Below are 26505 nucleotides of genomic sequence, written 5' to 3' on the forward strand. Positions count from 1 at the left end.
ACGCAACTCAACGAGCTCGGGTGTTCGCATCCATAATGAACTCGGAACACAACTCAACAAGTTTGGATGCTTGCATCCATAGGTGAACTCGGAACGCAACTCAACGAGTTCGGATGCCTCATAATTCTCACGAACTCCGACCATAACTCAATGGGTTCGAATCTCAATTTCCTAGTGACATGTCACTTGTATCCTAACCTATTCCTAAGGTTCAAACGGACTCTTTCCTCGATCATACGCCTTTGCCATCTTTCTCGTGATGTCAATATCGATACTCCGGTGGGAACTCATATTTTTCAAGTATTTCACATAATTTGTATAATAATTCAACAATAATCATAGCATGCAACAATTCGTAAATAATAATCATCATACCATTATAAAGACACCAACAACATATAGTAATGTTACATCATTTACATAATATCAAATTATTCACATATATGTATACTTACAATTCATATAATATTATAACATTAACATTAGAATACACATTGCATTATTAAAATCATATGAACTTACCTTATATGCGAAAATGGTCATTTTTACCATTTTGTCCACAACTTGGTATTTTGCCAATTTTAGCCCGAATTTCAATTTTCAATCAAGCTTGGAAGTTTTAAAAACCTAGCCATGTCTTCCATCTCCATATACGGTTATGGCATGAGAAAAATGAAGAAGATGACATCTTTTTCTTAATTATTTTAGCTTTATTTACCAATTTACTAAAATACCCTTAATGAAAAATAAATAAAAACATACCATGCCATGTCCATCTTTGGCCACTAATTACAAAATGGGCTATTTACCATTTAAGGACCCCCAATTTAAAAACCCATTACTCACAAGTACTTAGTACCTTTGTAAACTAGAATACACATTTTGCAACTTTTACAATTTAGTCATTTTGACTAAATTGAGTGCCCGAACGTCAAAATTTTCGAATAAGGTTTTCGCGAAATTATTCCGTAAAATCATAGACCATAAAAATATAATAAAAATAAAATTTTCTTCATCGGATTTGTAGCCCCGAAATCACTGTTCCGACTAGATCCAAAATCAGAATATTACAAGAATATTTACTTGTTGAAGTACGTCAAACATTTGAGGACAAATCTTTTCAAAGGAAGGAATGATCCAGATAGAGTCCACATTAAATAGCTTTTTGCTTGTGATAAAGTCATATTTGAGTTTTGGGCAATGTATGTAATAATCAAACAAATATCTTTTGTGGTTGTAATAAATATTATCTTTTATTGATCTTAGATAAATAAGTTTTTTGAACTACTTCTATTTTTAAAATATATTTTTAGATTATATATTTTTATATATCTTCGATATATATATATTTTTTAAATTGAACTATTTTTTATTTTTATTTATCTTAAATAAATAGGGTTTTGCTAACTTAAACCAATTTATATTTTTACTTCAAAATCCATGTAGAAACTATAAATAGGAGGCTTAAGCAACCTCCTTAGGATCAATCAGTGAAGATATTATTTTTCTCACTTGCTTTTAGAGTTGAAGTTCTTTTAAGTTATTTGCTCAGACGAGAAAGTCTTCATATCCTAAGTCTCTCTTATCAATGTTTCTAGTTGATTTTTTAATAGGGGTTTCGTAGGGCAATTTTTATTGCCATTTTTGAACTCTGGTAGTTAAAGGGTTCCATAGGGTTTTTCTTATCACTTTTCTTTTTCAATTGTTTTTTATCTTTACTATTTTTATATTAAATCCGACTTATTATTTCCACTTAAAATAATATTTTCCTTTCTTTGATTATTTTTATATATATATATATTTTTTTTTTTTTTGCGCTCAATCCAAAAATTGATCTTTTAAGTTCTGTATTATTTGATATCAAAACCAACAAGATCAAACTTTTAAACCAAATAATGTGAAACCCACAAGAGCAATTTGAAAATACAAAAAAAAGATGTAGAAAATTTTAAAAGAATAAAATTTGAAAGGAAAAAAAGAATAAAATCAATTGTATATCAAAGCATTAATAAGAGAATGTTTATTCGTTTATGATATTTCTTTTAAGTTTATTTTATTTGTTATGATTCTTTAATTTGTGGGCCTAATTTATCATTTTCTTTATACTACCTTGGCCTAAGCTTAAGTTACAAATTTTAAAATCCTAGTTATCTCGTCTTACATATTAAAACAGATTTAGAGGAAATAGTCAATAGAGATACGAAACTACGAATGCTCTACTTAGTTCTATTTAATGCATGGATAAAATTGCACATAAGCACAAATGTCCATTGTTCTTAACGCTATTTAATTTGTGTAGAGATCTAAGTCCATTGTGCCATGTATGACATTTTTAACTTTTATTGTATTTGTGTTTTGCAACTTCATTGTTGTTATGGTGCTTTGTACCAAAGCCTTAGTGGACAAGCAACCCGACCCTAGATTATGTCCATTCGTACACAAAACTACAACCTATATATGAGATAATTCTACTTCTGTGATGCAATAATATTTAGAAATCGTGAGAGGATTTGGTAGGTTCTTATCAAGTCAGTATATTACTCAAGAAAAAAAAATGGATGATGATACAAAGGAGAATACGGAGGAAACTTGGAAACACCAGTTTGAAGAGAAAAATCTTCGACTATAAAGTAATGAAAATGGCACTGGTTCGAAAAATAATGTTTAAAAAGTGCATTTGATTCTTTTTTCCTTGGCGTTGCGCTCTATCTGAATTGTTTATTATCAAAAATCTCAGTCAAATCCAAGATCAAAACTAGGGCACCTACCTGCTTCCCTTGAATTCTTGACTTCTGTACAATCCTCCATTAGACCAACTCTCTCATGACAAGTTTCTGCAGCTCGACTCCAGCTACCAAGCACTGACTCTTCATTACAGCATTTAGTATACGACTCCAAATTTTCCGAGTGAACCTGCATGAGAAATTGGACATAGTTATAATAACATCCAAACTAATGGTAAGAGATAGTGGTTTTGAGCAAACAACTGAACAGCACAACAGTATTGATCATAGGATTGGCAAAGCCCAAATGAGTATAAGTTTTCACATCCCCTCACATACATAACCTGCCATCTAAATGCCTATACAATTGTCGAATCTGTGTGCTCAGTCAAAGAGTTTAAGCCACTTGATGGCTGCATATAACGACATACTTTTCTGATATTTTATCTATCTTCTCAACTTTCTTAAGGCCTACAACTGGAATGGAAGCAAACAAAACCTCCATCCAGTTCATACTCTTCATACATGAATAATTAGCTGTTGTTAAATAGCACATGCAACAAAAAAAGAAATTTGTGGATGCAGACGGAAAACAGCCAAACCTGATGCAAGTTTCTGACTTCAGTGTTCTTGGAGGATTTATTGCCACTACAACTGGATTTGGCTACTGAATCCAGCCCTGGTCAGAATATTACCACACAATTATTGATGAACTTCATTAAAGGGGCTAACAGTACTCATTTCCTCTCTGATAGAAAACCCTATTCACTCTGCTTAGGACTATGTCCCTCTTGGGGCAATTTAATGATAATTTAGGAAAAGCCAATGGCAACTAATATAGCAATTTCACATGATAGAACTTAAACTTGCCTTTAGAATAGATATCGGGGGGTATTTTTATGTCTATGCATTCATTTGATTCAGTATTATCCAATTTCCCACTTGATCCATGGTGAGCTATTGATATCTCTTGTAGCTGGCTACATTCAATAAAGTTTTTAGTTGAATATGAATTTTGAGGATCCTTCACAGAGCTGACTGGATTCATGACGTTCTTAGCAATAGATTGTGTGGCTATGCCCACTTGTATCATAGGTTTCCGGAGGATGGACAGGATTTGAGTAGCTGCAGAGACAAAACAAAAGATTAATTCCTTATGACATCAGTACAGCACTAATCAAAATCATGCATTGCTGCCCCCGAAAAAAAAAAAAAACTTGTTTTGCCCTAGCAAGCATATTTTAAGCGATTGTCAAAGTTTACATCCAAGCAGAAAGTAGCATATATGCACCACATACCAAAATATTACATAATATAGTATCGAGTACATTGCACAGGACAGAAGAATATAATTTGCAAAACAACCACGCACGCTAGTCATGCGCCAAGTGAGAGAATCTCCATACTGTTGCACGATGGCTAACCATGCAGCTGCAGTCAACTCGATGCATGCAGAATGTAACTAGTTGCACGCTGATTTACTTGGTTCTTTTGTGACTTTGTTTTTTGTCAAGTTTTGAAGTTTAGTTTGGTCATGTACTGGTGTTTAGGTGTTGATTGAGCTGATTAGTCAGCTTATCTATGCATACAAGTAATGTTTTACAAGTTTCAAGTTTACTTAGTGGTAGTAGTTAGTGTTTGGTAAGTTGATTGACTTAAAAACTTGTAATGCTTTGTTGAATGTAATGACATCTGTTTTTCATTTCTTTGCTGCTAGTTTTTTCTTTTTTAAGTTCTCTACTTTCTTCTTTAAAAAACATCAACAAATGGTATCAAGAACCTGTTGTCTTTGAGGGCCACTGTTTTTTATTTATGTTTCTTGTTGAGAAAGACAAAAGCTGATTTGTTTCTTGTTGTTAGATATGTCCTCAGCAAACTTCTCACCACCTCCACCACTTGTCTTTCTTGGAGAGAACTACCACATTTGGGTAGTGAAGATGAGGACTTACCTCTAGGCCTATGACTTGTGGGACGTAGTTGAAACAGATAGGGAGCCACCACCCTTGAGAGCAAATCTTACCTTGCTCAGATAAGGCAACACAGTGATGAGTGTGACAAGAAATACAAAGCAATGTCCTGCCTGCAAAATGGTGTTTCAGATGTTATCTTCACCAGGATCATGACCTGTGAGACTCGCAAATAAGTTTGGGACAAGCTAAAAGAGGAGTTCCAAAGCTTAGAAAAGACAAGGCAGCAACAACACATCAATCCAAGGAGGGACTTTGAAATTTTGAAGATGAAAGAGGCTGAAACAGTAAGCAATATTTAGATATAATTATGGCAAAGGTTAACAGCATCAGGTTACTTGGAGACCAATTTAGTGGCAACAGGATTGTTGAGAAGGTCATCACAACACTTCCTAAGAGGTATGAGTCTAAAATTTCCTCCTTGGAAGACTCAAGAGACTTGTCAACAATTTCCTTGTATGAGTTGATAAATCATTTTATGCTCAAGAGAAAAGAAGAGCATGTAGACAAGAGAAGCATTCTAAAAGAGCATTCCAAGCCAGAAACAAGAAGGCTCGAGCTCCTCAAGCTATGAGGGAAAGAAGAGTTTGAATGAAAAGAAAGAAAAGCCAAAAAGAGATGCTGGAAAGAAAAAGTATCCACCATGGAGCAAGAAGTCCACATATCTGGAAAAGTATTGCTGGTTCAGGCCTGACATTCAGTGTAGAGCCTGCAAACAATTTGGTCACATGGGAAGGGAGTGCAAAAAAAAGGGCAAAGACAACAGCAACAGTAGATCAATGTCCAAACTCAGGCTGCTAATGGAAGACAAGCTCAGGAGGAGCATGTTTTTACTGCTTGTTTTGCAACTTGCAGCAGAGCCAAGAAATATAGGCTATTTGACAATGGCTTCACAAATCATATGGTTTCTAATGAAAGCATTTTAAAGGAGATTGATACAAGCTTGGTCTCCAAAATGAATTGGAAATGGCAAGTTTATTGAATCCAAAGGAGAAGGAGAAGTCTTGATTAACATTCCCTCAGGTACAAAATCAATTTCAGATGTTCTTTTGGTACCTGAAATAGACCAAAATCTGCTTAGTGTTGGTCAACTACTAGAGAAGAATTATTCTCTTGTTTTCAAAAGCAAAACCTGTATGATTATGGACCCATCTGGTCAAGAACTAGTGTCAAGGGCTATGATTGATAGGTGCTTTGTTCTAGATGTGAATCTAATGAATTCAAAAGCTTATGCCAACTCAGTACATGACTCATGTCTGTGGCACAAAAGATTGGGACGAGTTAACTTTAGGTACCTTAGCCAGCTTTATAAGTTTGATTTGATTGGAAACATGTCCAAAGTGGCATACAAAAATGTTTGTGAAGTCTGTCATCTTGGGAAGTAAGCTAGGCTTCCATTTCCTGTCAACAAAGCTTGGAGAGCCAATGACAAATTACACCTAGTCCATACTGTTGTTTGTAGACCTATGACGACTTCTTCAATAAGTGGCAGCAGGTATTTTATTCTATTTATTGTTGACTGCACAAGACACTGATGGGTTTATTTCTTGAAGTTGAAGTCTGTAGTAGTTGAGATCTTCTAAAAGTTCAAAGTAGCTGTTGAAAATCAAGCCAACTACAATTTGAAGATACTCAGATTAGACAATGGAACTGAGTACACATCAGAAAGGCTTCAGAGTTTTTGAAAAAAGGCAGGCATTGAGCAACAGCTGACCAATATCTACACTCCACGGTAAAATGTTGTCTATGAAAGGAAGAATAAGACAATGATGGATATGACCAGATGTTTGTTGTTTGAAAGCAAATTGTCAAACAAATTTTGGGTAAAAGCTATAAATACCTGTGTATTTGCTAAATAGATTGCCAACCAAGGCTGTGAAAGAAAAGACTCTATTTAAAGCTTGGTTTGGATTCAAACCATCTGTCTCACCTAAGAGTGTTTGGTTGCATCAATTATGCACATGTACTAGCTATGAAGAGAAGCAAACTGGAAAGATCATTGCCAAGCATCTTTGTTGGATATAGTAACACCAAAAAGGGGTACATGATCTTTGATCTTTTCACCAACAAGATTCTTGTGAGCAGAGATGTGAAGTTTAATGAAGTACATGAAAATGGGATGCTACTGAAGCTAAACTACTTGAACAAAGTCAACAAGAAGCAAACCTGCATCCTATTGAAATTGAGATTCGAGAAGATGAAGGATTTGATGACTTACCCATTAAATCCACTAGGCCTATTGCTAAAGTGTGTCAAAGATGTGACTTAACAGTACTGGAACCTGCAAATTTTGAAGAAGCTACACAAGAAAGTGGATAAAGAGATGCCATGAAAGTTGAGATATTCATGATTAATAAAAATCAGACTTGGGAACTTGTTGATAGACCAATCCACAAGAAAACCATTGGAGTTGGTTTTCAGAATCAAGATGAATCCTGATGGACCTGAAAATAGGTTTAAGGCCAGGTTGGTTGTAAAGGGCTTTAGTCAGCAGTATGGTGTGAACTATGTTGAAACCTTTGCACCAATGGCAAGGTTGGACACCATCAAGCTGCTACTAGCTCTAGCAGCTCAAAAAGGATGGAAGATACATCAATTGGATGTAAAGTCTGAAAGTTTTCAAGAGAACTTTTAATAAAACTGTTATCTCTTTATTAACTAGAAAACTGAACTTTAAATAAAGAAAAGAATTCTAATCCTAATTGGGAAAATAATTCCCTTATTCTAATAAACTACTAAAACATAAAAGAAAATAGTTTCCTAACTATAATAAACTACTAAAAGATAAAATAAAAATATTCCTAAAATATGAATAAAACTTATCTACCTAAATAATATTTATCTACTTAAATAAATTTAAAATATATACATATTTCAACACCCTCCCTCAAGTTGGTGTATATATATCAATTATGCCCAACTTACTTACAAGAAAATCAAAACTTGTCTTAGAGAGTCCTTTGGTGAGTATGTCAGCAATCTGTTGTTTTGAAGGAACAAACGGCATGCACACTTGGCCTTCTTCAATCTTCTCCTTAATAAAGTGTCTATCAATCCCAACATGTTTAGTTCTGTCATGTTGGAATGAGTTGTGAGTAATACTAATGGCAACTTTGCTATCACAATACAACTTCATTGGTGAAGTTATTGGTTTCCTCAGCTCTTTCATAATTCTTTTTAACCACATCATTTCACAAATTCCTTGAGCCATTGATCTAAACTCAGCCTCTGCACTACTTCTTGCTACAACACTTTGTTTTTTGCTTCGCCAAGTCACGAGGTTTCCCCAAACAAATGTACAGTATCCTGATGTAGATCTTCTATCTGTTATTGAGCCTGTCCAATCTGCATCTGTATAAGCTTCAATTCCTCTTTATTCGAATTTCTTGAAAAATAAACTCTTTCCAGGTGAACTCTTCAAGTATCTTAGAATTCGAAACACTGCTTCTTCATGTTCCTCCATTGGGGAGTGCATAAATTGACTCACTAAGCTCAGTGCAAAAGCTATGTATGGCCTTATATGTGATAAGTAAAATAACTTACCAACTAATCTTTGGTATTGCCCTTTATCAACTAAGCGACTTTCTTTATTTCTGAATTTTACATTTGGATCAATTGGTGTGTCAGCTGGGCAGCAACCACTCATCACAGTCTCTTTTAAAAGATCAATCACATATTTTTTCTGAGAGACCACAAGACCCTTCTTTGATCGAGCAACTTCTATTCCAAGAAAGTATTTCAAAGAACCCAATCTTTGATCTCAAACTCTAATGCTAAATGCTCCTTGAGACACCTTATTTCATTCACATCATCCCCTGTAAGAATGATATCATCGACATAAACTATAATAACTGCTATTTCTACCTTTTTGTGAATGTCGATAGAACATTGTGTGATCAACTTGCTCTTGTGAGTAACCTTGTTTTTTAACAACTTGAGTGAATCGTTCAAATTAAGCTCGAGGAGACTACTTTAGACCATACAAAAATTTCTTGAGTTTACATACTCGAGTTCCAAATTTTTCTTCAAAACCTGGAGAAGAATCCATGTAAACTTCTTCTTTAAGTTTCCCATTTAGGAAAACATTCTTCACATCTAGCTGCTGTAAAGACCAATCAAGATTAATAACAATTGATAAAAGAAATCTAACGGAATTTAACTTGGCCACTGGAGTAAACGTTTCAAGATAATCTATCCCATATGTTTAAGTATACCCTTTAGCCACCAGCCGGGGTTTGTATCTATCTAAAGATCCATCTGGTTTGAATTTGGTTGTGAACACCCATTTACAGCCCACTGTTTTTTTCCCTACAGGTAATTCCATTGTTTCCCATGTATCTGTTTTTTCAAGAGCGCACATCTTCTCTAAAATAGCCTCCTTCCACTCAGGAACCTGTAAAGCATCTTTTACATTTTTGGGTATTTTTACAGTATCGAGACACGAAACAAAGGTTGAGAATGTTGAAGACAAGGCTTTATAGGATACAAAGTTAGACATGGGATATTTGACTATTTCTAACACATTTTCTTTTGGCAATTGGAATATCTAAATCAGAAAAAACATTGGCTGGATTATGAACTTTACCTGGACTTTTGACAGGATCTTGCGGGTCGGATTCTTGGTGATGAATTTGGTGGATTCCACTTTCTTGATTTCGATTTCTTCTTGAGTAAACAATTAACTCCTTTGTTTGTTCTTTATTCTCATGATCAGACTCTACACCTTCATACTCCTTTTCATTAATATTAACATCATTAACTTCTATGTTAATCATAAATTCGCCTTCCCCATTATTAGAATCTCTATGTTGTATATTCCTAGTTATCTTTTAGTAGTTTATTAGAGTTAGAAAAATTATCTTTAAAGAGACGAAAAAGAGTTCTATAATTTAGAGTTTTACTGGGCATTCTATTAATAAGATATGTAACTGTTAACAAGGCTTCGCCCTAAAGATAACGTGATACCTGACTAGTGAACATCAAGACTCTAGTTACTTCCAAAGGATGTCGGTTTTTCCTTTCTACAATCCCATTTTGTTGTGGTGTATTTGTACAAGAACTTTGGTGGACTATTCCATGTTTGGTTAAGAAAATACCTAATTGGTCACTAAAAAATTCCCAACCATTGTCAGTCCAAAATACTTCTATTTTCACATCAAATTGTGTTTTCATCATAGTATAAAAAGACTAAAACACATTTTAAACTTCAGACTTATCTTTTAATAAAAACACCCAACAAAGTCGAGTATGATCATCAATAAATGTGAAACCAACGTTTTCCTGAAAAAGTCGACTCTTGAAGGTCCCCAAACATCACTATGAATTAACGAAAAAGGTTTGGAGGCTTTATATTTTTGAGGTGGAAAGAATGACCGATGATGTTTAGCCAATTAACAAAATTCACAATGATATGAAGAACTTTTATTTTTAAATAGGTTAGGTAATAAATATTTTAAATAGTAAAAATTAGGATGTCCAAACCTATAAGACCAAATCATAACCTTATCAAAATCAGAAACATAATTTAAACATAAAGTAATTGTTGGTTGACTTAGATGATCGTCTTCAAGAAAGTAAATTCCACCAAATTCTTTAGCATTGCCAATCATCTTCCCCGAGACCCTGTCCTGAAACTTACACATTGAGGAATCAAATATAACATGACAATTTGAGGACTGAGATAATTTACTGATCGATATGAGATTACAAGCTAGATTTGAAACATGTAAAACATCATGTAGAACCAAGGAAGATGAAATTTTAATAGTGCCTTTCCCAGCTATTGCCGAGAAAGACCCATCTGCTACTTTGATCTTTTTGTTTCCTGCGCAAGGTGTGTAAGTTGAAAAAAGAAAAGGACTACTAGTCATGTGATCACTAGCTCCAGAATCAATGATCCATGTGTTTGTTTTACAAGGCTTGACACTGAAAAAAACAGAAAAATTAGTACCTAATTGGGCAAAAGAGGAAGAAGGATTATTGGATGAGTTAGGAATAGAAAGATTCATCCGAAATTGTGGTGATTAAAAAAACTTGTGTAAATGCTCTAATTGTTCCTTAGTGAATGGAGACCCTTCCAGAAAACTTTGGCCCTCATAATTTCCATTAGTTGTTTGGAAAGCTCTGCTATCTCCTGATTGTGAACCACGACCATTGCCACTTTTTTTTCTTCCATTTGTCAGTTTCCCATAGAGCTTACAACACATTTCTCGAGTGTGCTAATATTTTTTGCAGTGATCGCACCAAGATTTTTTCTTTTTTTCACTATCATTATTTTTAATAGTTACAAGAGCAGAATTATCATCATTAGCTTCAAACCCTGGCTTTAACATTACTTTTCTCCTTGTCTCCTTTCTTCTAACCTCAGAAAAAATCTCACGAAGTTTTGGAAGCGATTTTTTCCCTAGGATCCGAGATCTCACTTCATCAAATTCTTTATTTAAACCAGCCATAAACAAATAAGCTTTTTCATTCTCTTTTTTTTTCATAGCTTTTACACCATTTCCGGGACACTCTCATTCATCATTATAACACTGATCCAGTTCTTGCCAAAGAGACATCATCTCGTTATAATAAAGAGTAACTTCTTTTTTCCCTTGCTTAGCTTTCCAAAGTTTTATTTCTAACTCAAAAATCTGTGAAGCGTTTTCTAAATCTGAATAGGTGTCTTTCACAGCGTCCCAAACATCTTTAGCAGTTAGGAGAAAAAGAAAAAGTTTACCTACGGATGCTTCCATGGGAATTAATAAGCTATGCAATTATCATAGAATTTTCTGACCTCCACTTGCTCATCTTTGGATCGCCCACCTGTGGTTGCTCAACTTCTCCATTTAAATGACCTAACTTGCGGCGCCCATCAATTGCTATCTTTACGGATTGCGACCATTCCAAATAATTCTTGCCGTTCAACTTGTGAGATGTTAGTTGAAAAGAAAAGTGAGATGCATCTGTCCTTTGAGTCATTGTACTCTCGGTAGTTGTTTCAACAGTAGAACTTTCTTTTTCTGTTTGATTACTGGACCTTTTATCTCCAGTGAAGGCTGTTTTAACCATAATGTTATTAGAAATTTAACCTAGCTCTGATACAATGAAAATTTTCAAGAGAGCTTTTAATAAAACTGTTATCTCTTTATTAACTAGAAAACTGAACTTTAAATAGAGAAAAGAGTTCTAATCCTAATTGGGAAAATAGTTCCCTTATTCTAATAAACTATTAAAATATAAAAGAAAATAGTTTCCTAACTCTAATAAACTACTAAAAGATAAAATAAAAATATTCCTAAAATATGAATAAAACTTATCTACCTAAATAATATTTATCTACCTAAATAAATTTAAAATATATACATATTTCAACAAAGTCAACCTTCTTGAATGGCTTTCTAAAGGACAAAATCTATGTTGATCAACCACAAAGCTTTGTAGCAACAGAGAATAAAACCAAAGTTTACAGACTAAAAAAGGCATTGTATCGCCTGAAATAGGCTCCAAGAGACTGGTATGAAAGAAATGACATTCATTTGTCAAGTTTGGGATTTAAAAGAAGCATCAATAAGCCAACATCGTATGTGAAGAAAGTTGAGAGGGAAACCTTGCTCGTAGTCTCACTGTATGTGATTGATTTGCTAGTGACTGGTAGCAGCAATGAGTTGGTTACTGAATTTAAACAAATGCAAGATATGTTTGAGATGTCAAACTTAGGGAAGATGACTTCCTTGGCATGGAAGTGTTTCAAACTCAACAGGTAATTTTCATAAGCCAAAAGGTCTTTGCCTTGAAGATTTCGAGCAATTTTTCTATGGAAAACTATAAGCCAACAAGCACTCCTATTGCTCAAGGAGAAATGGCTCACCAACAAAGGTGACTCTGAGAGGGTAAATGAGACAAGCTATAAAAGCCTTGATGGATGCTTAATTCACTTGACTGCATCTAGACCAGACATTATGTTTGTTGTCAGTCTTTTATCCAGGTTCATGCATTGCTACAATGAGACTCATTTTAAGGCAGCAAAAGAGTTTTAAAATATGTCAAAGGGACTCTAGACCATGGAGTTAGATTCATTAAGGCCAATGACTTGAAGCTAGTTGGATAAATAGACAATGACTGGGCTAGATCAACAGATGGCATGAAGAGCACATCAGGTTATTGTTTTACACTTGGTTTAGCAATGTTTTGTTAGAGTTCAAAGAAACAAGACATTGTGGCTCAATCAACAACTGAAGCAAAGTATGTTTCAACTGCAGCAACTGTCAACCAGGTCATTTGGTTAAAGAAGCTTGTCTAATTTGACCTTGAATTAAGAGGAAGCAACAGAGATCTATTGTAACAACCAATCTGCTGTTGCAATTGCAAAGAATCCAGTGTTTCATGGCAAAATAAAACACTTCAAGATTAAATATCATTTTGTGAGAGAAGTTGAGCAATCAAAGGAAGTGAAACCGGTTCATTGTAGTTCTAAAGACCAGCTTGCAGACATCTTAACTAAGCCCCTTAGAGCTACAAGATTCAGAAACTTAAAAGATAGCATTGGTATTTGCTCCATAGAGGCCAAGAAAGAGTGTTGCACAATGGCCAACCATGCAGCTGCAGTCAACTTGATGCATGCAGAGTGTAACTAGTTGCATACTAATTTACTTAGTTCTTTTGTGACTTGGTTTTTTGTCAAGTTTTGAAGTTTAGTTTGGTCATGTATTGGTGTTTAGGTGCTGATTGAAGTGATTTTTCAGTTTATCTATGTCAGCAAGTAATGTATTACAAGTTTCAAGTTTACTTAGTGGTAATAGTTAGTGTCTAGTAAGTTGATTGACTTAAAAAACTTATAATGCTTTGTTGAATGTAAAGAAATTTGTTTTTCATTCCTTTGCTGCTCGTTTTTTGTTTTTTTAAGTTCTCTACTTTCTCTTTGAAAAACACCATCACATACTATATTTTTGTCTGTATATGGATACTATGAGGAGAAAAACATGAAATTTTGCATGGAAGGGAAGAAAAAATTGGTGGAAGAAAAGACTTTCTTGAAGGTTGTTGACTTTGTCATATATGATGATCAGATCAAGGAAAGAATACATTTACCATCACGTAAAGGCTTGTCTGCAGATATATTCTGGCTTGATTTTGTCTCAGCACTAATTGGGATGATAAAACTTGGATCTGAATATACCTTTGAAGAAGCAATTTTTTGAGGTTTCCCTGCAAAATTAAGCCAAAAAAACTTCAACGGGATTATCAGTACCTAAAACAGACCCAAAAACTAGAACAGAAAGAAACCTTATAAAAATAAGACAATCTTTTATGAAATGAAGAAAGAGAATAAAGAAAATTTCTAGTGTTAGGTTCAAACTTGGGGGAAAATCATGCTAGGGTTCATAAAAAGAAAAACAATAGATAAATGAGAAGTATCAATTCAGTCTTCAGGAGAGCTACAGAAATAATAATAGATATAAGACTCAAGAGCATATGGAATGTGAAAAATAACTGATAGAAAGGATCAACCTCAATCATGTACCATAAAGGAAATACAAGTTAAATTATCAGTACAGGTACCAGCTAACCTTTCAAAAACAATTTGCGGGTTTTAAGACGATTCTGCACTCTGTGTATCATCTTTGTTTTTCCAGCAGCATTATAATTGCTTACATGGACATCAGAGTCCATAAGGCCTGGATGGTTTCCTTCAGCTTCTCCAATATTTACCAAATGAGCATCAAACGTTATTGATTCACCAGATTGTATTACTTCATCTTTATTGAGGAATCTGCTATTTATTAGTTTCTTGCTTCCATCATATAACATAATCTGAATTACAGAGCCAGTAACCAAGTCTGACCATTAATTACACATTAAGAGGAGTTAAAAGAAAAATGGAATTGAATAAACGGTCTATTTGTTTTTACAGAAAATAGTATCCAAAAAAAAAAAACAGATTTCTGTATCTTCTTATGTTTGTGTCATGAAAAATGACTTGCTCAACAGATAATGACTTATTAGTAAGTAGAAAATGAGACATGCTTTCTAAAAAGGGAAACATTTTTTTTCTAGAAAAGCACTCGTATAAGTATAGTCCCACATGAATAGGTTTTTGTCATATTCTTTTTTGAAAATCTAACTCAATTGTGCAAGTAAAAGTTTATAAGTTGATACAATACTTAGAACTACTCATAATCTATCCCAACCCTTATATAGGAAGATAAACGCACTTCAACACACTTGAACCCACATCGTACTTCACTGGCAACAATGCCAACAGAGCTAAGACTCAATCGGCATTTTTTCCATATTTTTTAAAATTGAGATTTAACAAGAAATGTTTCATTTTAAATTTTAAAGATATTTAAATAATAAGTTATTAATATAATGAATTTTATTATTTTAACAATAAACAATAACGCCATCAATATTTTAATTAGTATTAATAATATTTAATTAAAAAATTCTATATTACTGTTTTAATAATAAGTATATATACATCTAATGATAAATATTTTAATGTAAAATATTATTATTTTAATAGTATAAACATTATTAAAAATAATATCTTAATCATTATAATACTATTTTAAAGTATTTTTAATAATAATTAATAATATAATATTTTAAGTTTGAATAAAAAAATTTAAATCATTAATATTAAAAAATAATAGTTTGATAACAAATAGTTTTTAATATTTTAATATTTATGCCAATGAGAATAATTTAGTACTAATTATATTAATTGAAATAATATTTTAATAATTTTTAAATATTAATATAATCAATGTTTTAATAAAAATAGTATTAACTTAAGTATTTAATGATATAATATTTTTAGAAACAACTACTATATTAAAATATTACTACTTGAAAGAAAAGTATATTTTTCAAAAATAATTAAACAAGAAAAAGCTTTTCTGATTGAATCATCCAAATAAAACAAATCCAGATTTTCAAGAAAAATCTTAACATTTCCCAATAAGAATTTTCTAGTATTTTCTGGACGCCAATTTCTATGAGCAGACGGATCTAAACCAATTTACAATTAAGTATATAAAAGGACAAGGCTGGGACCAAACTTATAAAGCAAGTGATAGAAAAACAACCAATTAAAAAAAAAAAAAAAGCCACGAACTAATTTATTTCTCATATTTGACAAAGAAAATTATTCCAATTGCCAAGAGAAAGGAGAAATGAAGTTTGGGAATATAGACCTGTCTCTGCAGCGCTGCAGAATTTACGAGTTTTAAGAAGCCATCATGGTACTTCTTGGCCTTTTGAGTTACTTGTGTAGTATACAAGACCTGCCATTCTAAATGACAAAAATATGTTAGTCTGAAGGGGAAGAGTGGAAAGAAGCTACAAAGATAATGTAATAAATCAAAAGGGAATCTCTTGCATAAATTCTCCGAAATATGCAGAGAAACAAAAAGTTAGTGGTCTGCTGGTTGTTCCAGTGTACTGTATAGATACAAGTATAGAATACCAAGAAAAAGAAAATACAAAATTCAAGTTTCCCTCCTCAAAACATCAAGTATTAAATAATGTCAAAGCTTCAAGCAACCATAACTACCAATAAACTACTCCCTAAGCTTAGCACCCGGTAAAGAAGAAAGTCCAAGTGGGTGATTGACCTAGTATGTGGAAGAGCTTTCCTATTAGAGCAGAAGCTAGGTGCTTGTATCTCATAATTTTTGAAGATGTAACTTATATTGGAAGTTCATATAGGCTTTAGATGAAGCTAAAACCAAACGTCTTCAAAAGCGTACTGATGTGTGATAACTAATATTTAATGAGATTATTATCTATTCTCATTCTTTAGTAATTCATAAAACTATAAGGAGAATTATATTACTTCACATCCAAATTTTGTATTTACTTCAGTTTTTCCCCTGATTAATTTTTTTATTTGCTTTGTCCTTTAATTTAGGATTACCTAAAACATTCTTGATCTTTTCTATTTCTTCGAGTTAGATTTGTGATACCATTCTTATCAAATAGTTCTCTAAATCTACAACACTTGCACATTAAGTTTGCCAAATATTACTTATGTTATAACTTCTCTTCTCAAAACTTTAAAAAAGCTCTATTTTATCAGCACTTTAGGCTCTATGTTAATAGTATTAACCTAAATACCCAAAATATAAGAAATGATATAGAGAGCATGAACTGTAAAATATATATATAAATAATATTTTTCTTCCACATGGATCACGCATTCATGCCCCCATGAATCACACATTATTGACTGCCGACTACAAGTTACCCTTGTAAGAACTTAACTCTAATCTAGCCAGGGCAGCATTAAGTGTCGACTCAGATTATCAAGGACCTAGACTCTCAATCACAATTTCCCTTTAAACAAAATGTAGGTGTTGACAGTGTTACTTGAACTCAAGAGTGAGTATCAAATCCAATATACGTCCAATAGGAGTATGGTCATTTTCATAAGGTTTGCACCCAATAGATATCCAATAGTAGTATGGTCATTTTCAGAAGTTTTGCAAATATGTAAAAAGCTGGACCTCCTTACCCATTTCTAACTGGATATATGCTAGACACAAGTACTCTAAGGAAAAAATAGTGTTGAAGCAACATAGTGTTGCAAGCACATAGTTAAGCAACCTGCCACCTCCCCCAAAGGTTGGGTCCAGTTTCCACCCCTTAACAAGACGATGCTTATATGAATAAATGATCGATCTGTCTGGCAGTGGTGTTTATGTCATTCACCCAAAGACTGCTAAAAAAATAGCCACTTTATACTTTTCGTGGTCTGGAATTAACAGGAACTGGTACTTTGTTTCACATGCTTCATTGTGTGATAGTAGCTCAACCTAAACAGATGAGTGTAAAAATGGAATGTGAACTTAGGCATAAAATGAAAAAGTAATCATTAAATTATTCTCCCATCTTATTTCAAATTTCGTATTTGAGCATCTATCTTGGATCTGATAGAAAAAAAATGAAAATTTGAAAAGTACATATGCCTCCAACTGTAGCATTTTAGGTGACAATAGAACATTCATATGCCATATCAATCTTGACAAAGAAACTAAAAAATATATGTTCCATGTATATATGCATATAAAGGTGAAAATAGAAAAGCGAGCTGACTAAACTATCTTCAAGAATTAAGTGAAAGAGAAGCAGAAAATATAATCACAAAACAAGTAATGGTGCGGCTCACCATTCTTTTCCAAAAGCTCCACCACATTCAAATTTATTTTTCCACTCACTCATTCCCAGCTCCCGCCATTATTGCTATCATTTCCTTAAAAATTGCTTCCTTTGCAAACACCAGTCTCAACCAGATGAGCAAATGAGGATATTGATTCTCCAGATATTATTACTACATCTCTCTAAAGAAACTAGCTTTCTAAGAGCTTTCTCTGTTCATCAACCAACATGACCAGTAATGAAAACAAGGTGCTACAAAGTTGAAGTTCAACTTCACATCCACGTCGGACTTATCTCAATGAAATATTGCTATGGGAATTGATCTATAACTCATCAATCTACAATCAACCAACATTTATCAAATTTGAGAAAGAGTTTGAATAAATCTTTTGACCATCACATTTTGTCTCTTAAACAAAGAGATCCTTGAATCAAAATCCTAACGCATATAGATACATTCAATCAAGAATTTCCAAGAGCATTGAAGGCTGGTTTACCATTGAAGTTAAAAAGTGCTTTTGAAAAATATTGTGGAAAAGTACTTTTGATAAGTGCTTTTGAAAAGTTTGACAATGTTTACTATTACTGTCAAAAAGTGCATTGAGAAGGTAAAATGTCCATTTTACACATTACGTTCTAAAGTAAAAGATATGTTTCTTTCATGAGGATAAGAAAGTAATTTCAACGAAAAGTAGTTTTGCAAAAGCCAAAAACTAAAAATTTTGGCTTTTTGGCTTAGGTTAAAATCCCAATTTAGAAACATGATTTGGTTTAAAAAGCGACTTGTTTATATTACTTTTGACTTAAAATCATGGTTTGAGTTAAAAAGCACTTTTCAACCTCAATGGTAAATGAAGTCTGAGGACATTTTCAAGTAGTGTTCGATCAAAGACATATTAATCACGATTCCCTTGATTGGTTCAAGCTATCAACAATTTTTTTCCTTAAGTCACTTGTTTCCTTTTATCCTAGTTGCTTCTCTTTTTGTTAAACTCACTCACAAATTTTTTATTTTTTGAGTTTAGAGAATATCCTAAGTCACAAATTTGATCATCTATGAATTGAAACATCAAAATGATCAGCTCCACCAATCAATTGTTAGATGCTATGTTACTTGGACTCTGGATGAATGTTGGATATGGTACATCTCCGACATGAGTATGCTCTTTTTTTTTTTAGTTTCTCCATATATTTGCTGGATTGTAACCCCTATACTTAAATCCAAATATATGTAGAATATAGGTGTTGAACGTGAGTACTTTAGAGAAAATGAAGAATTTGGGTAACATGGGTTGGCATTAATAGGTCTTTAAATCAATCATTTGAGAAACCTAAATTCTTTATCAATAAAAGAACAGCACCACAAGTTTTGATCAATAAGATACCAAAGCAGAAAAGAATGCAGTCTTTGTCTAAAGACATGAGAAAGGGTGAATGTATAGCACCTATCAATGAGATAAGTGCTCTTTCAACTCTCTCAAAACAAAAGCTGTTCCAAAAATATATGCAATGGTTCCTTTCGTAAGGTACAAAAATCCAAACTACGCCATTAATAGGATCTTTGCCCAATGGTTGCCTTTGACAGTAGGAAGCTAAATGATGTGGAGAAGTATATAGGATCTCTATTAAAAATAAAAATAAAAAAAACCTGATACAAGAGAGACGCATTTAGAGAAAGAGAATTTTTGAATATAAAGACCTAATAACAAAATGACATCCTAACAAATTGAAATGTTGATAGTGAGAACACCACCAATAAAAGTTGCCCTGACTACTGCCAAATTATAGCTCTATGAAACGACAGAATACATCAGGCAAAACCCCAGCTAAAAATGGAACTTGGTGGTAGGGTAGGTGTAATAGGAGAGATCTATCAGCAGTTCTAAAGTTCTCGCGGAAATGAATTCACTTCTTTCATTCCCCAGCATGTATCTTTGCAATCACTGATTTCCAGAGAGAATGTGCGGGACAAAACTCAGCATCCACTCTAAGCAACTTAAAAGCTCACCAACTCTGAATGAAGTCAACTAAAGATTCTATTTCAAGGCATGAGAAAGGATAAAACAAATATATATAGATTTAGTATTGAACTCAAACAGTGAATCTGAAGAAGCAAGGAGCAGACTTCCTATCTGGACTGGTTCTTCCAACATAAAGATTCTTATACAAATGCCCTGGACTATAAGGAGATAAGGAGTCTTAGGTGCTTGGGATTCAGCTAGGTGCAAATCGGAGTGAGAAGTAGTTTTTCATCCATCCATGATGAGAATCAATATGTGCTTATCATAGGCTTAAAGTGATTTTCCGAATGCCAAGAGTGAAACAAAACGTCAATGTCAGACTAGTATTATATGAGAGAAAATATTTGCTCTCCACAATGAAGAGATTTTTTTGTTTTACCAGGCGGGTAGGAATAGAACGCTTGGTAGTTGGTACTACAGCATAAAACAGTCATAGAGTGACAACATGAAAACTGAATAGCAGTGGTGAGAATAGTTATAGCAATCAGTCATTTACAAAAAGCTCCATTTAGTAGTAAAATGAAGTTCATAAACATTAGAAATAGTGCAGCATTTTCATCAACTAACCTGTGACACTAGCTTTCGTTGTAGTTGGACCAGTTTGCAGAGCAACATATTTTTGAAGTTCATTCTTCTTGAACTCTGAAATACAAGTGAAACTCATATCAAAATAGTAAACTAGTAACAGAAACATCCAAAAATTATTAACAATTCAATTGCAAAGAAACTAACCTCTGATTATCTTTTGTGAAGGGCTCAGACTTCGATCAATTGGCTTGACTTCATTGCTCTTTTTTCTGGCATCTGAAAAATTAAGATAAGGAGGAGACTGGAGAAGGCCAACGTCAACAAAATATGCAGCGAAAGTGAGGGTTTGGGCAGAGCTAACGACTTCATCTCTTCTCAACATCCTGCATTCTAGAAGCTTGTCGGACTCATCGTACAACATCAACTGTGGAGGCAGCCATGCCCATGATTACCACCAAATTATGATTTGAAACAAACAGAGAAAGGTATAGAAACAAGAAGGATTGACCTTGTTGGATGAAATGTGAAGATCCAAGAAACCGTCATGATAAACTTTGCGCTTCTGTTTGATGTGCTTGGTGTACGCAACACTCCACCTCCTCTTCTCCTTCTCTTCTTCCATTCTTCACCAATTTCAATAAACAAAATAGCAAAGATTATGCTCGATTGCAAGTTTTTTTTTTATCTTTTTGAATCTTCGAATAGTTACAGGATGTTTGGATTTGGAGAAAAAGACAGAAAGTTGAAAAGGAGGGAAAGGAAAGGGTCCTTACTAATTTGACTAAATTAATGGGGTTTTTGTTAGATATTTATTAGATCCCTTTTTTTATATAAACCCCAATTTAATTTTTTTTCCATTCAATCTCAATTATCCTTGTGATTCTCAAATCTCTCTCAAATTTTTATTTTGTGCTTTCCGAAATTAGTAATAAAAAATCTCTAATCACATTTTAATCAATCAATTACAAATAGTAAAAAAATTATTATATTTAATATAATTTAATTTAAATATTTTCTTGTTATATTAGAATTTAATATTTTGTATTTTTTTATATATAGGCAAAAGATCAAAATTTAGAGACCTATAAAGATAAACTCATTCCTCCATCACCCTTAATCAAATCCTATTTGAGAGATGTTGAACTTTTGCACATGGCCTTTATGGGTAGGGATGTAAATTGGACTCCAAACTTGTAAGCGCGTTGGTAGAAATATACACCCCTAACTCGGTCCGATTGTCAGACTCAAGTTACAAAATGCTACAACAACTATCAAAACTTATACACATGCATACACAATTTCAATAAGAGCAACGGCTACCACTATCAACCTTTAGAGATGTAACCATGACTAATTAAACATTTAAATAAATATTAGAAATAGAATTATTCGAGAAGTAAGGACCATTTTAAAAATTTTCAAAATCTAACTTGAGTAAGGACCATTTTAAAAAATTTCAAAATCTAACTTGAGTATCAATATTTTTACCCAGAATGCTAAAATTTCACAAGTTCAAATGTTTTTCATGCTAAAAAATATTCCTACTCAACATACAATTAGGGTCTGTTTGTTTGCCAGTAAAATATTTTCCGAAAAATGATTTCTGGAAAATGATTTACTGAAAATATTTTATGATGTTTGGATAAAACTGTGTAAAATATTTTCTGTTGTTTGGCAGATTTCCTGAAAATATTTTCCGTAAAAGTTGTTTTTACATATATTAATAAATTTATATACATATTAATAAATTTTTATATTTTAAATTTTTTTTACATATATTGCAATGATTTATTTATAAATAAATAAATTAAATTAAATATATAATAATACTCAATTATTAAGCTACAATATTAACCTTCATAAATTCAAAACAACCAAAGTCAAATAAATTATTTGTAATTGTGTTAAAAAATAAAAACAATGATTGAATAATTATAAATTAGCTTCCAAACCACAATTAATACTAGAAATTAATAATATTATCCAAATGCATAATTAGTAGTACACCACATAATAACAACATTGTCCAAGTGCATAACTAAATATTACACTACATAAAAGTATCAATATCTTCAACCTTGAGAAAATTTTTTAAGCCAAATTTTTTTTATGCTTCTTATTTTTAACTAAAAAAGCTTTGGCCTCAGATTCATGACTAACTAGATAATCAAACACAGAACGCAAGAAGTTATCATGAAATCCTTCTTCCTCCATCGACATCACTTGTTCGTAAAGCTGTGGTGTTTTATCCGCAGTAAATTGTTCCAAAGCATTAGCAATTTTGCCAAGTTGTTCACTCACAAATTTAACTTGTTCATCAACGACACTTTCTTGAACATTTTTTCTTTTACGTTTGGATGTGCCAGATGAAGATACATTTGTTCTTACCTCTTCATCCTCTTCATTGTAGTAGTCTAGAGGCACTGAATCTTGGTTACCATCATCCAAATCTATGTCAGCAAATGTTCTGGCAAAACTCCCTATTGCCATATCTTTGCCAACAACCAAAGCCATTTCATCATAATGATCAATGCTTTTATTCAAAAATGGTTCATACTTCTTGTGTGCCTGTTAGATATTATACACAATTAGAATAACAAGTATAAAACAATTGAAATATACTTAACATATATATACACATATTACCATCACTGCTGCATCATATGTCGTTTTATCACATGTGATCATTTTCATGTTATCATCCCATCCAAAACCACTTTCACCTCGAATTTTGCATATAATTTGCCATTGGTTTTTTACAGTCCTCAAATGATTTTCCACATGCTTCGCATCTCATTGGACTTGGAATCTTTCAGAAATAGGTGTGACAACTCGTTTAATAGAAACTGTTTTGAAAGTATTAGAAGGCTTATTTCCTTTATGGGCCTCCTCTGCTAGAATTTCAATAAAAACATGTTCCATCGGTTTTGTCCACCTAAATTGCTTGGAGGTCCCTTCTTTGTTGCCCTTACCCATTCTACATTAATAATTGTCATTGTCAATCATTTCGATATCCAACAAGCTTAAAACATAATAAATTCAATATCTAACAAGCTTAACATAATCAATATCTAACAAATTCAAGACATAATAATTTCAAAATCCAACAAACTAAAATTTTAATATCACTATCCAACAAACATTAACAAAAAAAGAACAATTTTAATACTAAAACATACATAACATAGAAACAAAAAACCTAAGACCTAAACTTACCTAATATTTCTAGCCATATAATCAGTCCACATAGTTTGTGCAATTTCGTCTCTCTTAGCAGACCATTCTCTTGCTTCTTCTCTTTCTTCTCACTCCGTAAGAGTTGGTATTATCAAATCAGACTCAGACTCCTCGTATAATCCTTGATTAAGTAAATCATTAGGATTAACTCCCATGATATGATTATGAATGATACAACAAACCAAAACTATATCTACTTGAGTTTGAAAATTCCAAAATGGTTCAGCATCTAATACACGAAATCGTTTCTTCAAAATCCCAAAAACACGTTCAATAGTGATTCGCAATGATGAATGTCGAAGATTAAAGAGTTCCTTTGCATTTTCAGGCCCCTGAGCACTAAACTCTTTTAAATGATATCGGACACCATGATATGGGGTAATATATCCATTTCAGATGCCATATCCAGCATCAGCAAGATAATATTTGCCTACAATTTTACAAAACATAATTAATACTAATAAATTATGAGCTTATTAGAACTATTTGGTATTTAATGATAATTATTACCTTCTGGAATTCTTAATCCTCTTGGGCGTGAAAGTGCATCACTTAAAATACGAGAATCGTGTGCACTACCTTCCCAACCAGCTAGAACATAGGAAAATTTCAAATCAAATGTAATGGCAGCCAATACATTTTGTGTCGTCCCCCTTTACGGCTACGAAATCTTCCTTCAATGCTAGGTGGAACGGATGCACGAACATGAGTTCCATCTAATGCTCCAATACAATCTTTAAAATAAGGATAAAACCTTCGATTGTTTCTAATTTCACTAGGAGTTGACTCATTAGGTGATCTAATAACTAGTTTATACAATTTCAAAATAACTCTCAATACAATCCTAAAGTAACGGTGAACTGTCTCTGTTGATCTATAATATCTAGATCCAATCACTTGAAACCTTACATTATGACCAATTATATGTAAAAATATCACTACTTGCTCCCTAATATTCACAGATTTAGTTGATTGTAATAAATTATTCCTACTAAGAATATCACACAAATTTAAAAAGGCAATCGGTCTCATCCTTATCATATTAATAGAATGTTGGTCACCACTATATAAAATACTATTAATATAATTTTCTCTTTCATAATCTCGATTCACACGAGGGTGAGAAGTAATTTCCTTCCTAGTTTTTAATTTTTTAATCCAAAGAGCCCCAAAAGCTAAAACTAAAGCCACGACTGCAGCAATTACATTTTGATGTTGACTACGATCCATCTACACAAAACAATGCCACACTAATATTTGATCACTACAAAAAAGGTGCAAGCTTTTCATAAGATCACATATATGAATAAAGCTACCATGACTAAAGTGCATACATACATATATGAAAATTGATATCTAATACACTAGTAGCTCATGAAGATATCCAAAAGTCAAGACTTTAAAGATATAAATTTATGAAAATAATTATAACGACTGAAATTATTTTTTATTAATTAAAAAAGTTGAAAAAAAAACCTTTAATAATGTCGAATTTTTATTAAATCTATGTTAGTATAGATTATTTTAGGTTAAATTATGGTTACTGTTTATTTATTATATTTAAATTTATGAATTAAGAATTAATATTTATATTTTAATTTGATATTATTTTATTATTTTATTTTTATAATATCATTAATTCATGCTAAATGTTATTTTATTTTATTATTTTTATCTGATACTAATACAACTAGAATTCATGCTGCCCCAATAGAGAACTAGAAATCAACTAGCATACACCCAATATCAGTTCTGATCAATACACAAGAGTTCTCAATACCATAATGAATATGAAAATCTCAACACAAAAAAATCAAAGAAAAGCTGGAAATAAATAGTTAGAGAAAGATGATTCAATCTTCTATCATTCTAATTGCACACCTCTCAAAGAGAATGAACATCCTATAAATAGAGCCAATAGCAAGAGAAAAGAAACTTGATAAGTTTTGCTAAACAATTAATAAGTCTGCTATACCAATGCTTCAAATTTGAAGTCGTCAACCGATAATGATAAAGCAACAATCATTATTCAATAAACTGCTCATGATCAATCATCCATTTGGCTAATGAGATAATGAAAGAGTGGAACTGTTGAAGTTTCCTATATCTAGATAACCGACCGAGTGACCCATAACATTGTTTTGTCAAAAGATGCCAACAGAACCTTTCAATCTAAGAAACTGAAAACACCATACTAATCAAACAACAATATTATATGTGCTGCTTTTTAGTTATAAGTTCAATTTCTCAAACTTAGATAAATATCTCGAACTTGAATCAAATAAACAAGAATTAGATAAGCACAGTTTAAACTCCTAATGTGCTGTTCATACATTGTATTTTGCAAAAAGCTTGCACATGCTTTATAGGATCAATTTGCATATTTTCACAGCTCGTACATTACTACAGCTCACACATTACATAGCTTGCACATTACACAACTCGCACATCATTGTAGCTCACACATTACACAGCTCACACATCACTATAACTCGCAAATTACACAGCTCACACATCATTATGACTCGCACATTGATATATACATATACTAAATCAGTTGACATATAAAATCTTACTAAATCGGGTAGCACATAATTACTTACATAGGATTCGCACATAAGTACCTTTCAAGTCGATTTACTCAAGCATTACAAGGATAATTAGCACATATTTTGCCAAAGCAGTTTACACATACCTTATAGTAGCTATCCACACATGCTTTGTAAAGACAATGCATAAATAATTTACAGTTACACATGACTACCCTACATAGTAATCTGATTCACAAAGAAAATTTCACAGTAATCTGATTCACAGCACATACCATCGAATCGGCAGCAGAAAAATCTAACAAAAATTCCATTCAAAAACAGAAGAATTACT

At 32.6% G+C, this 26505-nt stretch overlaps 1 protein-coding gene across 2 annotated transcripts; it reads right to left on the reverse strand.

Annotated features, from left to right (window-relative positions):
* Nucleotides 1–2514: 2514 nt before the first annotated feature.
* LOC107951100 (uncharacterized) lies at nt 2515–21168 on the reverse strand. 2 transcript variants are annotated; one of them, XM_016886030.1, is made up of 9 exons: nt 20894–21168; nt 20590–20809; nt 20425–20499; nt 15874–15971; nt 14242–14485; nt 13763–13879; nt 3594–3848; nt 3326–3402; nt 2515–2913 (listed from the first exon to the last, which is right to left on the reverse strand). In XM_016886030.1, the coding sequence occupies exons 1-9, from the start codon at nt 21005–21007 to the stop codon at nt 2734–2736; spliced, it is 1380 nt and encodes a 459-aa protein (XP_016741519.1). In that variant the 5' UTR covers nt 21008–21168; the 3' UTR covers nt 2515–2733. The 2 variants fall into 2 exon arrangements, with proteins under 2 accessions (XP_016741519.1, XP_040938328.1); XM_041082394.1 differs by having other exon boundaries at nt 20590–20768; nt 20894–21163.
* Nucleotides 21169–26505: the final 5337 nt, after the last annotated feature.

The sequence above is a fragment of the Gossypium hirsutum genome, chromosome A02 (genome assembly GCF_007990345.1).
Source record: "Gossypium hirsutum isolate 1008001.06 chromosome A02, Gossypium_hirsutum_v2.1, whole genome shotgun sequence".
Taxonomy (NCBI): domain Eukaryota; kingdom Viridiplantae; phylum Streptophyta; class Magnoliopsida; order Malvales; family Malvaceae; genus Gossypium; species Gossypium hirsutum.

Coding starts and splice junctions, on each gene's coding strand:
- LOC107951100 (XM_016886030.1), bottom strand. CDS start 21,007: ATGGAAGAAGAGAAGGAGAAGAGGAGGTGGAGTGTTGCGTACACCAAG. Junction 3,403..3,593: donor CCCCGATATCTATTCTAAAG/GCAAGTTTAAGT, acceptor TATTCTGACCAG/GGCTGGATTCAGTAGCCAAA. Junction 2,914..3,325: donor AAGTCAGAAACTTGCATCAG/GTTTGGCTGTTT, acceptor TTTCTCATGCAG/GTTCACTCGGAAAATTTGGA.